Source organism: Tamandua tetradactyla, chromosome 11 (genome assembly GCF_023851605.1).
Source record: "Tamandua tetradactyla isolate mTamTet1 chromosome 11, mTamTet1.pri, whole genome shotgun sequence".
Lineage (NCBI taxonomy): Eukaryota > Metazoa > Chordata > Mammalia > Pilosa > Myrmecophagidae > Tamandua > Tamandua tetradactyla.
Genome location: NC_135337.1, coordinates 63,735,888 through 63,751,401, shown reverse-complemented (window position 1 = coordinate 63,751,401; position 15,514 = coordinate 63,735,888). Strand labels below are relative to the sequence as shown.

At 42.5% G+C, this 15,514-nt stretch overlaps 1 protein-coding gene across 1 annotated transcript; it reads right to left on the bottom strand.

Moving 5' to 3' along the window:
* Positions 1–13,815: 13,815 nt before the first annotated feature.
* Positions 13,816–14,790, bottom strand: MAS1 (MAS1 proto-oncogene, G protein-coupled receptor). Its single transcript, XM_077119511.1, has one exon. The coding sequence runs from the start codon at positions 14,788–14,790 to the stop codon at positions 13,816–13,818; it is 975 nt and encodes a 324-aa protein (XP_076975626.1).
* Positions 14,791–15,514: the final 724 nt, after the last annotated feature.

The following is a 15,514-nucleotide window of genomic DNA, read 5'->3' as shown; positions in this document are numbered from 1 at the left end:
TCTTGTATTTTCATTCTGTACCCTTCAATTTACCAGGTTCTGCACTGGAATATTTACCTCGCTGGCTTCACTCAACGTACAGGACTACAGGATCCACTTTAGTGGGAATGACCCGAGGTGAGGATGACCCACAAGGTAAGAATTTCCAGATGTTCCCTAAAGCAGTATGCAGGTCCCAGTGCTAAGTTCTGCTCTCCTGGGCTTGGCTCTAGCTGGTGGGCAGTGGTGATGCAGCTTCACCAGAGCCTCCCTTTAAAACCTGGAATGAGAACATTGGAGCAGCCCCAGTTCCATTTCTTCCTTCAAATTTAACCATAACATCAAACTGCTGCAGCTGAGCTGGAGGAGGAAGACAGGGGAACAATTAAGGAAGTAGAACATTAAGATTTAGTCTTCTTAATAACGACTCTGCACTAATTATCTCTTTGAAAGATACGAAGCTTAAAGGCATTGCGATGGTTAGGTTCATATGTCAACTTGGCCACGTGGTGATGATTTCCAATTGTCTGGTGAAGCAAACACTGGCCCAACCATTATTTAGAGGATATTTTGTGGATTTAAATCATCAGTCAGTTGATTATATCTACGGCCAATTACATTATGATCAGTTAAGGGAAGTGTCTTCCACAATGAGAGAATCCAATCAGCTGGATATAATCCTATCAGTTGAAGATTTACTTTTTTTAAGGGAGAGGTGATGACTTCAGCAATCAGAAGAAAGAACTTTCATCTCTACTTCAGCCAGCCAGCCAGCATCTCCTGGACCATTCTTGGAGAACCTTCGTCAGAGTTGCCCGTTTGTAGCTGCTGTATGGAACTAGGACTTGTGCACCCCATAGTTGCATGAGATACTTTTATAAAATCTCGTATTTACAGATCTCTCTTGTTGGTTCTGTTCTTTTAGAAAACACTGACTAATACAGGCACCTCTTACTCTTTCCTGGTGATTCCTCGTCATCTATACGACAAGTTGAGGAAACTTCTCAACTTCCTTTTCAGTGTAAACAGTGAAAATGAACCTTTGTTCAATATGAGAAGGGACTAATATTTGAGCAATATGGAGAGCAGAAGCTTTGGTCAGACAGTCACAGTTTGAATTCTGTTTTAGGACATTGATCTAGTTTTTTAACCTCTTGGGCTTTAGTTTCCTTGTCTGTAAAACAGAGATAATAATAGTACGTACTTATAAGGTTGTTGTGAGGATTAAATGAGATCTACATGTAAAGCCCTAAGAAAAGTGCCTAGTAAATAGTAAATAACAAATATTAGCTATTAATCTCTACCCCTCACAAAGCAAGTGTTATTTATGCAAATCTAGTCACACCAGTACCAACCTCTTGGTCTTTTGGACTCATGAGCATTTCCACAAAGGACTATTCCTATAAGAGATAATGAAGGGTTTGTCACACAAAATCAACCCTCCCCTCTCTATTGAAAATGCAGAGTCCCACTTATACCAAAGTTATAGTTACCCAAAGCTCTAAAACCAAAAGGAAGTTCTGTCCCCTTTGTTGCTTATGAAAAAGTCATGGAATTGAAAAAAATGCATTCAACCCATCTTATTATATAATTTTTTATTTTTCATTGACTCGTTCACATGTAGATCATGCAAAAATGGTACCAGAGAGGCAATCTTTGAATAGATTGTTTCCATGAAGATTGACCCACTCAACTGTGGCAGTGGCTGTTTGATTAGACTACTCCCACAGAGATGTAACTCCTCCCATTTAAGGTGTGTCTTAATTAGTTTACCAAGTCCTTTAAAGGGGGAATATTTTGGAGTTGCTTCAGTGCCAACACAGATGCAGACATTTGTAAATTCAGAAGCCCCAGGAGATACCAGGAGCTGAGAGAGCCAACAGAAGTTAGACAAGAACCATAGTCCAGTAGAAAATCACATGTGACTTTCCATGAGACGTAAAGGAAGCAAGAACGTGGAGAGAGCCAAGGGAATTTAAGAGAAGAAATCCAGTATTTGCCCAGAGAACCTAAGAAAGGACCAGCAAAGCTGGCCACATGTCTTTTCAGCTGACAGAGAAATCCCCGACACCATTTTGCTTTCTTGAGCCAAAGTACTTCTCTCTGGATACTTTAGTTTGGATATTTTTATGACCTTAGAACTATAAACTTGTAACTTAATAAATTCCCTTTATAAAAGCCAACCCATTTTTCGTATAATGCATCCTGGCAGCATTATCAAACTAAAACACATTTTAAAAATGTTTTGTGTATAATCCAAACATCCTAGAGCTAATGTTGTTGACTCATATATGGTGGTAACAAAATAGTTCCAGATTTTTTTCCAAAAAAAATATTGTACCACAGAACTCTTCACCTTATGTGTGCAGATTGATGTTTGATAGATTATCAGTGGAATGAAAAGTGTCCTCATTTTTCAGAAGCTAATTATCTGAAAAGGTAGTGAGTATTCAGTTGATGAATACTCACTACCTTGTGATTTATTTCCTCTTGAGATTTCTTTTTTTTTTCTGTTGCTTCTTTCTACACCCAGAGAAAGGATACCAGGGCAAGAAAAGGAAAGAAGAGGAATGGACCTCTCCCAGACATGCTGAATGTGGAGTTGGAGGCAATAATTGAAAACACTTTGAATTGAGAGGGAGGAAGAGGGTACTGCATTAAGTGGGGACATGCATTGGGGGTGCAGGGACATTTAAAATGGGGAAAAGGGCACCTGTGGAATGTCGGGAAAGCAAAGCCTGGACTATACAGGATATTTGTTATTTTGGAGTGTCCAACTCCACCCATTAGATGTAAGATTAGAAGCATCAGTTTGGTGACGGAGATTTTCCTGGATTAAAATTCCTCAGGCATGTCCCTGGAAGATGTCTCAGCCTCTCACCTCAGCTCACTGCCTGGAATAAGAACAGGGATCAAACCAGAGAAAGATTTCCCCCACTCTAGGCCAGTCGGTTTTATGTATTTTAAATGAGCGTGTGTAGCTTTGTCATTTGCCTAAAAGCAAGAAATTCTAAAGGTACACTTTGATCAAAGCATATATCAATAAATCAGTGTGATATTGACTTTCGTAGTCAATAAATAAATATTTATTTCACTCCTGAAATATTTATCCTACAACTTGGGACAAGGCTAACATTCCTTGTTTAAGATGATGACGGTACAAAACTTGCAAATATTAATCTACCCAGTATTAGGAGTGCTCTGGTCTTTAAATTTGTAAGCAATTAGATTTTAGTCATGCTGCTCCCAAAAGCCATATGTGAGATCTTCACCCTTCTTGAAATCCAGCAGAAATCTTCATGCATGAACAGTTCATTCCTGGTCTCTGAAAAATTCTAATAATCCCCCACGAATCCAGAGAATATAGTTTAGTATGACTGAAGAAAATGGTCCCTAGATATATCATTTGAACTATATTTACAGCCAATTTGTATGCTACCAAAAATCTCCTTGTTTGCTAATATTACTCTGTGATTTACCACTAACTGAATTTCTCAACTTTACACCAATCTCATCTATTAGATTTGAGTTAGGAATGTCTGTTGATCCTTCTGCAAAGTAAAATTAACCAGAAAACAATGAAGATTTACCTCCATGGAGATGAAGGTTTTTAAATGGATGTGCTACAGACATGTGGAAGGCAATTCCAGGGAGGGATTCCCAAGATACTCTAAGCTAGGGGTGGCCAAATACGGCCACAACCAAATCCAGACTGCCACATGGGTATACAGCCTGCAAGCTAAGAATAGCTTTTACATTTTAAATGTTTGAAGAAAAAATATAAAGGAATTTTCATGTCACATGAGAGTTATATGAAATTCAAATTTTTACATCCATAAGTAAAGTTTTATTGGAACAAAGCCATGCTTATTCATTTGCATTTTCTCTATGACTGCTTTCATGCAAAGAACTGACTAGTTGCAGCACAGACCTTATGGACTCAAAACGAAAAATAGTTACTCTCTAGCCCTGTATGGCAGATTCAAGGAGACAATTCTCATTTGAAATTTTAAATTCTGATATGTATTATTTAATTAGTCCCCATTTCTTTGTATTCACTCTGGAGGCAGTGCCAGCCTAAGATAACTGGGGTGACAAAGGATGTTCGTATTTATTCTTTCTCATCAACCATATTTGCTTCAGTACTTGTGACTGGGTGGGACCCTGTCAAGCATGCTGAGAAGCACACGAGAGGCCTTGAAAAAATAATAACCAACTTTTGATTAGTGCTTTATAGTTTGTGCAGAGATTTTGCATGCATTATTTCACTTCTCAGTTATCCTTTATTTTTATTTTTATTGTGGTGTATATATATATATATATATATGTATATCATGATATATATATCAGAAAATATCCCATTTTTACCATCTTTAAAGATTATGAATCTGTAGTACTAATTACATTCACGATTTTGTGCAACCTTCATCACAATTCTGTATGGAAAATTTTTCTTCACCCCAAACTGAAACTCTGTATCCATTATGCAATAATTTCCCATTTCCACACACGCACCCCAAGTCCCTAGTAATTCCCAATCTACTTTCTATCTCTATGAATTTGCTTATTTTAGATATTTCGTAGAATTGGGATAATACAACATCTGTCCTTTTGTGTCTGGCTTGTCTCATTCAGGGTAATGTTCTCAAGGTTCATCCGTGTTGTGGCATTGCTAGAAGGTCATTTCCTTTTGTCGCTGAATCGTAGTCTGTTGTGTGCATGCACCACATTTTGTTCATCCATTCATCTGTTGATGGACACTTGCATTGTTTCCATCTTTCAGCTATTGCAAATAATACTGCTCTGAACATTGGTAGACAAGTACCTGTTTGAGTCCCTTTGTTTTCATTTCTTTTGAATAAGTACCAAGAAGTAGAATTGCTGAGTCCTTGGTAACTCTAACTTTTGGAAGAACTGCCAAACTGTTTTCCACAGCAGCTGCACCATTTTAATTCCCACCAACAATGCCCGAGGGTTCCAATTTCTCTACAGCCTCACCAACACCTGTCACTTACATTTTTTAAATAACAGCCATCCTAGTGGGTGTGAAGTAGCATCTCATGGTGATTTGAATTGCATTCCCCTGATGATTAACCATGTTGAGTGTTTTTTCATATGCTTACTTGCCGTTTGTCCATCAGCTCTGGAGAAATATCTACGTAAGTCCTGAGGTAGGTTTTTTTATCCCATCGCGGCAGATGCTGTTGGTCACCTTGGCCACCCCTGATGTTGCCTGCTGCACACACATCCTGCATGTGTCCATGGTTTCCTGTGTCTCTCTGCTTCTCGGTGTTCCCTGGGTGCAGAGGATACTCACCCTGAACACAGGACAGGCCAAGAAATGCTAGGAATTAACGCTGTGGGAGTGACCCTCCACCAGTGAGGGGCAGGAGAAGTGATCAGCACGTCAGCTTCCTCCCCTCCAGGAGGACAATTCTGAATGGAGTTATGGATGTTCGCTGAGGGTCCCCACTTTTGGGGGTCTTTGTGTCCATTAGCTCACCCTCTACTGGTTTCCTCCCTTCCTGGTCTCACTTTCTCACTCTCCACTATGTATTGGGATGGCCTCCTAAATAAATTACTTGTACCAAATCCTTGTCTCAGGGTCTCCTTTTGGGGGGAACGTTTCAGTTTACCAAAGCTGCCAGAATGCAACACACCAGAGATCGATTGGCTTTAAATAAAAGGGAATTTATTTAATTAAAAATGTATAGTTCTTCAGAGGAAAGGCAGTTAACTTTCAGCTGAGGTTCTTTCTTACATGGGAAGGCACAGGGTAATCTCTGCTGGCCTTCTCTCCAGGCCTCAGGGTTCCAAGAACTTTCTCCAGGGCGATTCCTTTCTGCGTTTCCAAAGGCCTGGGCTGAGCTGCGAGTGCTGAGATGAGGTTTTCTGAGCTGCTTGGACTGTGCTACATCGTGCTCTCTCATTTAAGCACCAGCCAATTAAGTCAAACATCATTCATTGCAGCAGGCATGCCTCCTAGCCAACTGCAGATGTAATCAGGAACAGATGAGGTTCACATGCCATTGGCTCATGTCCACAGCAACAAAACTAGGCACCTTCACCTAGCCAAGTTGACATCTGAACCTAACTACCACAGAGGATCTTAAACTGAGTCACCAGTTATATAGGTAAGGCAACTGAGGGTTAGAGGGACTAACTTGGTGAATTTTGCACTGCTTGTAAATAACAAAGTCTGGATTTCAGTCCTTCTCTTCTTACACCAAGTGCGGTGAGCTTCTCACTGCTCTCCTGTAAAAGAGAGATCTCTGCCTCAGGCTTTCACAGCCTGGTGGTGGTTGTAAGGATTAGAAGGACCTGTACCTCACCCCTTCCCTATAGGGAATGTCCTCATGGGGGTGGGGAGGCAGTCAGATGGGAGGCGGGGTGAATGACCTAATCCAGATCTTTGTAAAAAACATACTCACAGAACTGTCCTGTTTCCAGCAAGTTACACCTGATCTGTCAAGACTGCTTGTCATAAAGAAATTTGAAATTTATAGATTCCAGGGGAAAAGAAGATTGGAGAATGAGGGTAATTACATAAGCATTTTCATCTGCGTAATTAACAGGTGGCTGCCCCCAAACCTAAAGGGCTTCCTTTGGGAACAGTGTTTCCATATACTTCGCTCAAAACTCATCTGTCAGCCTGGAACCAATGTATGTTCTAATGCAGGAGAAAGGGAAATTTGGGGAGGCTGTTTATAAGAGTCTGGTTCTCCTCCAAAAAAATGTTTCCTCTGTACCTGGCAATTGCCTGTATCATTTGAATGATTAGATTAGTTTGGGGTAAGATCTGTAATGCACATTGAATCTGCTTCAACACTTCAAACTCTTCTGTTAACACCAATGTGCATCTATTTAAAAACAATAATTAGTGCAAAGGACCTCCTTATCCACGGTTGACTGGTTTTAGTAATAGTTCATTAAAAGGGTATCTTGTTAAAAGAAGAACTAAGACTTCATAGAAAATCCTGGAGAAATAAAGAGTACAGTGTATTATCTTAAAAAATGAAATTAAAATTATGAAAATATTTTTTTTATTTTGCCTCTACCAAAGCATGTTATGATTTCAACCACATATTAATCTTTTAAACAAATGATAAATTGATAGTTGATTTTGGGCCTCATGGAAAAGCCCACTGTCAGAAGATATCCTCTCAGAACACAGTGACCTATGAGAAACTCAAGGCACAGGAAGAAGCCACATGTAAGAACTCTGGTCCATGCCTGCAGCCAAACTCCCACCAGTATCAAATGCCAGCCAAGTGGGTGCACCATCTTGGATGCTCCGCCCAGCCAAGCCTCCAGATGACTGCAGCCCCAGTCAACACCTGACCACAGCTGTAAGAGACCCAAATGAGAGGCAGCCTGCTGAGCACAATCCACCCATAGAAACATGAGAAATTTTAATATGTTGGCTTTTAAGTCACAAAGAGAAAGTTGAATTTTTGGCATACCTTTCCTGTCAAAACCGTGCAATATCATGATATGGCATCCTTTACCTCATGGTTACTTTTGCTGAATAACCAAAAGCAGGTAATTTTTGCAAAAATACTCAAGAAATTCATCAATTTTTCCAAAAGCCTCTCTTCAGTGTTTAATATTAAAACCCTTCTTCTTTTGGAAACCCTCATCTCTTCCCCATCCTTGTTTCTTTTTCCCTGATTCAACTGCTAACTGGTCTAACTCTGCCATGTGCTCTTTTGTCAATAGCTTGGAATATGATTCCAGCAGTCCTCCAACATCTCTCTTATCAACTTCATGAAATCCTGAATGCTTTGCAAGCTCAGCAATTTAACTCTGCAGTAGGTTTGCATTCAGATGAGGCAGGGAAAGAGAGACCCTGGTGCTTAGCAGGACCCTGGTGCTTGATGACACTGATTATGTAAGTGATGAATTATTTAATTCATGTTTTTATGTTATGAGAATTTTTGTACTCACATGACCTTGTGATGTTAAAGAGTCAAATATTAAAGAAAAAGAAAAGAATCTCCTTTTATGTAGTATCAAGTGAGTGGCATTTTATTGTTCCCATCTCCTCCTTTCTTCACCACCCCCCTTCTCTGCACACTCTAATACAGCAGCCTTATACATGGGGGTCTAGTCCTATAATGCTCTTCTCCAAGAAATAAAGCATAGGAAATTTTTAAGTTTTGTATAACTTGGTGTGTTAGCCCTTCAGGCATGAATTGTAATTTTAGAAGGGGTTGAGTGAAAAGACAAAACTGAAAGGAATTATTTTTCTAGTGGTGGGATTGTAGGCACCAAATAAATCATCTACCAAATACTTCTCCCATAACTCCATGAAGGCAATTGACCATATTGTCTTATCTGCATTGGGGGCTACTTAGAGGACAGGGAAGGAGAAGAGTGGCATGGGACTGCTGGGAACTCTCCAGTTGATCACCTTAGTGCATAAAATTTTGGCTACTCAGAACCTACTGGAACACGTGGTAGAGGATCATGCTAGTCCAGGCTGATGATGCTGCTCACCAACCCCCGCCCCCAGTCCTGCTTATTGAAACCTGTTCTCCAGTGAGCTGGAATTGAAATTGATTATATAGAAGAGAGAGGGGAGAAATACCTTCGGGTGGGAAATTAGGGAGGGAAGCTAGAGCACAAGTGCAGGGTTCACCTTAGCTAGGAACAAAGTGAGTTCCTCTAGAGTGTAAGGGGAGAAGCAAATGCACAGAGAGCTAGAATAATAGATATGACAGGGGGAGTGAGTGGATACTTTCTTCTGAACATTTCTATTCTCTTTGTAAGATAGGGTAAGAAATCATTATGCAGGAACACAGGTTCCAGGAAGCCTCTCCTGAATTGCTGATGCTTGAGCAAGGTATAGATGGATACATGGAGTTTGCTAAATTAAAAGAGGGAAGGGCACTCTGTGCGAAGGGAATAGCATAGCTGAGACAACAGGATAACTGGTAGTGTCATTCACAGAGAGAGGAATAGAAGAGGAATAGTGAGGTGTTGCATTTGAAATGCTTATAGGGCATTAGGTCAGAATGTCTTGTAGGTGATTGGACATACAGGACTGGAGTCCAGCAAACACTTAGTAAATGTAGATGTGAAGGCTATTGATCTGTAAGCAATTATGGATCAGGATGTCCAAGGAAAGTGTGTACAAAGAAAATAACAGAGACCCAGCCACTGAATCATAGAAAACAGAGTCCCTTCATGGAGGAGCAGGGGAAGAGCAAGGAAAGAGATGAGAAGACTCCCAATAGATAGGATAGAATTAAAAATGAGAGCGAGAAAAGAGTAGTAAACTGGATTCAAGAAAAGAGATATTTTTACCAAGACTTTGGCCAGCTGCATCAAAACCCACAAATTTGGTGTAATTAGAAAAGAGTATATCAGATCCTGCCATGTGGAAGTCACTAAGTATTCCTCACTGGGCCCATTTCAATATGGTGGCAAGGTCACAAGTCAGCAGAACAGGCTGATGAAGGGTGAACTGTAAGAGACAGCGCGAGGACGGTGAATGGAAAGCCTGGCTGCCAAGGAAGGGAGAAAAATGGATAGAAGCTAAACAGGATGGCAGGGAGAAAGAGTGGCTTTCATTTGTTGATTGCTTGTTTTAAGATAGGGGAACTTTGGGCCTGCTTATATGTGGAAAATAAATAGCCCAGAGAGAAGAGGAAGATTCAACCCCCATGACAAATGAGTCCTTGCTATTCTTGGGGGGCTCTACAGTGAACAAAATGAAATCCCTGCCCTCAAGGAGCTCCTTTTCTAGTGGGAGAAAATAGAGAATGGACAAAAAAGTGAATAAGTATATAATATGTCACATGGGGATGAATGAAGTGGAGAAAAGTTAAGCAGAGTAGGGAGAGGAAGGAGTGAGGTGCACAAAGTAGGATGGGGGAGCTCAGGGAAAGCCTCACAGATGAGGTGACATCTCATCAGAAACCTGAGGGGAGGGAGAAAGTGTGTAATCACCTGTGGGAAGGGCCTTCCAGGTGGAAGGAACATTAAAGTGAAAAGTGCTGCAATAGGCGTGGAGTTGACATTCATGCAGGATTGCACGGAGGCTAGGGTGGCTGGAGCAGTGAGCAAGGGGACAGTAGCAGGAGGAGTTCAAGAGTTAGAGAGGAGCCACATCATGTGGAATCTCATAGAAAACTATGAAGACTTCATGGGTTGTTTGTTTACTTTTTTAAAAAAAAATAACTTTGGTTACTGATACAGGAATAAGATCATTGTTGGGAGAATGGAGGTTAAGAAAATTTGGAAGGGGAAGAAAATCTTGAGACAGGAGCAAAGGAAAAAAGGTATGGTATTGATTGACATCATTGGAGGTATGGTATTGATTGACATCGTTGGACTTGGTAGCAAGGTCCTGAGAAAGTTATTGCCTAGGGGCCTTGATTTGTTTTCTGTGATATAGGAGGCAAGAAAGGAGGAGCTAGTGATAGTGGGGAGAAAGGTGGCAGACAGAATTTGAAGAGAGAGAGGGGGTTTGGAAGAGCTGCCCAGGAGATGTGGGAAGGTTTAGAGAACATGGATGAGGACCCACCATGAATTCATAGGACCCCCAAGCTAACCAGCTGTGAGATATCGCTACATTACTCACAGCCTGGTTCGGAGCTGAGAAACAAGGGTAGAAGGTTGGGACAGAAAAGCAAGGGGGCAAGAGAATCAGTGAACATGGGCCAAGGACCCCAGGAGTGAGAATGGACAGGGAGAGAGGCTGACCCAGAAGGGTCTCATAGACGGGGGTGAATGTAATGGTGAGGGATGAGCAGCCACAATGGTGTAGACCTCCAGGTGCAGCAGGAGAAAGGGAATAAATGATGTGAAGCAGGGGAGGTCATGGGCAGATGATGGAACCATGGAATTCTAGCTTTCATAAGTTGATCGGCGTTAAGTTGCAATGAGGGCCAGAGAGAGTGTTGCATTGTGGACCCAGTTCAAAATGAAGAGGAGCTGAGTGTCAGTGGAGTTGAGGCAGAGAGGAAGGTCAGCAGAGGAACTGGGGAGGTAGGAAATTTGGATGGCCATTGTAGGCAATGCTGGATGAGAATGAGATGGGTGTAGGGAGAAAGCCTGTGGGCCACGTTCCAAAGAACTTAAAGAATGTGGTCCAGAAGGCTGAAAGATAAGAGCAACTAGGAGAAAGGAGGGACGGTGGGCTAGCAGGAGTCTCCAAGGACCACTTCTCCAGTCAATCAGCAGAAGCCACAGGGCCCAGTCTGGCTTTGTTCATGTTGATGTCTCATAGCCTTCACTCATGCCCTACACTCTGCCTGGAGGGCCCCTCGCTGCCTCCTTAGTCTTTTGAAATCCTACATGCCTGCAAGCATCCCACAGGCCAGTTTCATGAAACACTCCTTTTTCTACTATAAAAGATGTGATCTGCTTGTACAACTTTGTTCCTAGTATTCTCCTGGCATAAATTTGTGTGCAGCTGGGTGTTGTGGTTACTTATATGTGCCTTTCTCCCCATTATTGAGAGCAGGGACTTTCACTTGATCATCTTTGCCTTGCTTACACCATTATCATGGTGTTTTATCAAGGCCTTTTGTGAGTGTTTGCAGCACAAGTGCTACAAACCCTTCCTCCTTTTTTTTATTATACAAGAACAAGTTTCTTCCCATCTCCAGGGAATTGTCAGCAATGGCACCTAGTAATCCCAAAAGTATGTAGGCAAATTGTCTAAATACCCAGAGGGTATAAATTTTCCAGTCTTCTCTCCATGTTGGCATAGTTACTTAAATCTTCTTGTTTTTTTGTTTTAAGCCTATAGTTCTCTTTAGGGGATGGGTTTAGGGAAAGAGAGAAAAGAATTTGTCTTGTCAACACTGCCAAACTCTGAGTCCTACTTCTTTGCAAAGGCATTTTTCTTTAAAAAGCCTCAAGAATTTCTGTATTCATTATCACATTCAGTCTCACCACTTGATCGGCAGAAGGACAATGAACATGGGCTTCCCATTTTCCGTGGGTGGGAAGTCCTTGTGTCTGACAGTCTTTAGGTTCCTCTTCAAGACCTTCTGAGATAAGATGAGGTTGGTCTGCTTTCACACAGGTGGGGTGCTGGCAAGCAGATGGCAGTCACTCAGATCTCCGCTGGTTACTCTGTTCTTTCCCAGTGAAGATGCCCTGTTTTCAATCAAAAATGAGATCTTTCTAAATGTCATCAATCCATACCCCATCTGGGCTCCTGAAAGCAAGCTGCCTTGTCTCTGAATCAGATGTCATCACTCACTTAAAAGCCCTTTGGATCCCAGTTTGGTTGGCGGTGGGGTCCAGGTTGGGGGGAGAGGCTCAGCCATTCCCTTAGCTCAGCTGCCCTGGTGGTGGCAGGTGATTGTTTCTTTTGAGAAAGGAAGAGGAGTGGAGGAGAAACAGGCAGCAAGTGAGAACAAGTCATCATTGCTCCTCTAACACTTTGAAGGAAAAAAGGCAGAAATAAATACTAACAGGCTCACATATAAACTCGAGCTCTTTACTCCCCATAGAGTCACACAGACCATTGCCATTTTCATGATGCTCCTAGAAGGGACAAAAGGAAAAGAAACACGGCAATGCTGTCTATAGGCCAAGACAGTTCACAGATAAGACATGGGACATGCAGTCTGAAGATGCAGACAGCTCAGAGCCAACAAAAATCATGGCAGGTGAGCAGGTAAGCCCACCTTCAGCAAGGGCTTAGTGAAGATACTAAAGAGGTTGTGCAAAGATCTGTCTTTGGGAAAAATCCTAATTCCTTCCAAGATATGACCACATTCTCACCATCCTCTAGCACTGAATCTCCTCCTAGGAATGGTGCAAAGAAATGGCTCAGGAGGAGAAGAGACACAGTTGTGCTGAGACCTGCACCTGGCTGCAGGTGAGATATTTGCAGCTATAAATAAGGAACCCCCCCCAAAGCAGAATCACTCATGTAAACTCGCATATTAAGTTCCACTCGTGAAAGTTTATAGACAACTGAAGGATTTAAAAACACAGACTTTCAGCGTTCTCACAGAGAAAAGGAAGTTGTGGGTTGATCGCCTGCTGGTAGCCGAATTTCTCCCTGAACTTTAGGCGTGAGCACACGACTGGTGAAATGTTACAACATCTGCATAAGTTTTCAATAGAGGTGTTGGGCCTTGAAAATCTTTCATGTTGCAAGCAAAAGAAGGCCTCTGTACATTTACATTCAACATTTAAAAACATACATAATGATATTTGCAAACATAAGAAAGTTGTGTATGCTTGTGTCTATGTGCTTTACAAGCCAGAAATGCGTATTCCGTCTTCCATTTAAAGGCCTAATGTTTGTTGAACAGGGACAATATGCCTGGTGCTTTATGTACCATCCCTTCTTTCTTCCTTACAACAACCCTGCAAGGTAAGTGCTACTACTATGACCATTTTATAAATGAGGACACGAGGCTCTGAGAGGCTAATTCCCTTGCCTGAGGTCACACACAGGTGGTAAGCATCAACTTGACCCCCCAAACCCCTGTTTTTCCCATTACATTGCTTTGCTTCCTCAAGTTCCGACAAACACCATTAGCTTTTTGGGAACACATCTGTAAATCTTCCCACTGGAGGAGTTTTTACAGTTCATGGGGGGGGGGGGGTTGCTGCCAGAATTGCTGAGGAGCAACAGAAATGGGGTTTTCGAAAGATACAGAAATGATGATAGAGATCTGACAAGAATTTAGGCATTTCCAGAGGACACGGCACAAGGGTACAATCTCACCATTGGCATCTCATGTACATGTCCTTCTGTATCATATTTAAGAGATACTCACATTGTGTCCCAAAGCACAAACTGAGAATTGTCAGTGTTCCTCTGGTTCTGTCCACAGCCTCCCTCCACCCGCCCCCTGCTCAGACGACAGTCTCAACGGCGATGGTGTTACTGTGTTCCTGGTGCCGAGGCTGTGTTTCGTCTTTGAAAGCCCTGGTCAGGACCACTTTTAAGGACTCCTTGAACCTCTTCTTCTTACTGCTGCCCACAAAGAAGTAAATAAAGGGGTTGGCGCTGCTGTTGATGGTGGAGAAGAGAAGAGAAATGTGGTGGAGGTTCCCAAACGTGGACCAATACTCATAGTAGAGCAGGTACAGGAGCCGCATGGGCATGGCGAAAATGAAGAAGATGATGATGGTGACCATGATGACCAGGTAGAGCTTCGAGGAGTGGGACGTCCATGTGCTCTTCCGGATCTTGATCACCAAGATGGTGCTGGACACCACCATGAGTGGGGTAAAGACCAGGAAGCTCAGCACGGCTATGAAGACGATCACTGCCCTGCAGTCGCTTCGAGAGTGGCTCTGTCTTCCGTTATCAATGCACATGACGTATTCCATGGTGGTCACCAGGCAAGAAAGTGCCCACAGGAGGGCGCAGACGAAGGCTGACTGGTGTTTGGGGCGATGGCATCGGTACCAGATGGGATACAGGACCGACAGGCACCGCTCCACACTGATGGCCGTGAGCAGGTAGAGACCCGTGTTGTAGCCGAACAGGAATGTCACCGACAATGTGACAATTGTGTAGTAATAGCCAGAAGAGAGCTCGTAATCTAACGCATAGTCAACGGACAGGATAAAAATGCAGAAGAGCAGGGAGATGTCGGCGATGGACAGGTGTGTGATGTAGACCGTGAAGGGGTTCCGCCTCATCCGGAAGCAGAGGAACCAGAGGAGAATCCCGTTTTCCACAAACCCAAGTGGGGAGATGCTCATAATGACCCAGTGCACAATGGGGATTTCCTGGCGCAGGGCCCCCGTGGAGGTGTTCCTGGGGGCCGAGGCGTTCCCGGGCTCCTCAGCCACACACGAGGTGACGTTTGACTCACCCATGAGAAGGCCTGGGGCTGGGGCGCCTTGGTTAGCTTCCTGTAAACAGAGTCGGAAGAGGACCATCAGAAATGGGGAACTGGCACAGAAAGGGGAATTTCGGTTACCCATGACAACCCTCATGTTATAAAAAACAAATGTTTTAAGAGGCCGTACAATTCTCTTTCACCAAACAAGAGAACTTCTATAAAGGCCTTTTTGGACACCCACGCCCCCTGCCAATAACCCTGACCTGGAGTTATTATTACTACTTATGGCTCAGTGCCACAAAAGGATACAGCAGAGCAAGGGGTGTCCCTTTCCAGTTCTGGTCCAAGCTTCCTGAACGGATTTTTTGAAAGTTATTTCATCTTCTGTATCTCCATTTCGACCCCTGAGGAACCAGGGTGACTGCTTTGGGATGTAATTCAAGAAACACATATCGGCGCAATGTTGTCATTTTTAATACATTAAGTGTCATAAGCAGTGAGCAAATTATGAAAGGAAATGAGAATTATGTTTAGTAGTGCTTCAATATTTTTAAAGTGTGAACAATTAAAACATATTTATTTCATATGGTCTCAGTATCTACAACAAAGCTGGGCACCTACTCAGACTAGGTATGCTGTGCAAACCAACACTCTGCACAACATATGGCAAGTGTTAACGAGATGTATTTACATTTCCACATACCGTAGACAAGGCTGTGCAGGAAAACAGAAAGAGAACATTATTGCAGACATTAAAC

Excerpts from the sequence above, each read along its gene's own strand:
- MAS1 (XM_077119511.1), bottom strand. The coding sequence starts at position 14,790 with ATGGGTGAGTCAAACGTCACCTCGTGTGTGGCTGAGGAGCCCGGGAAC.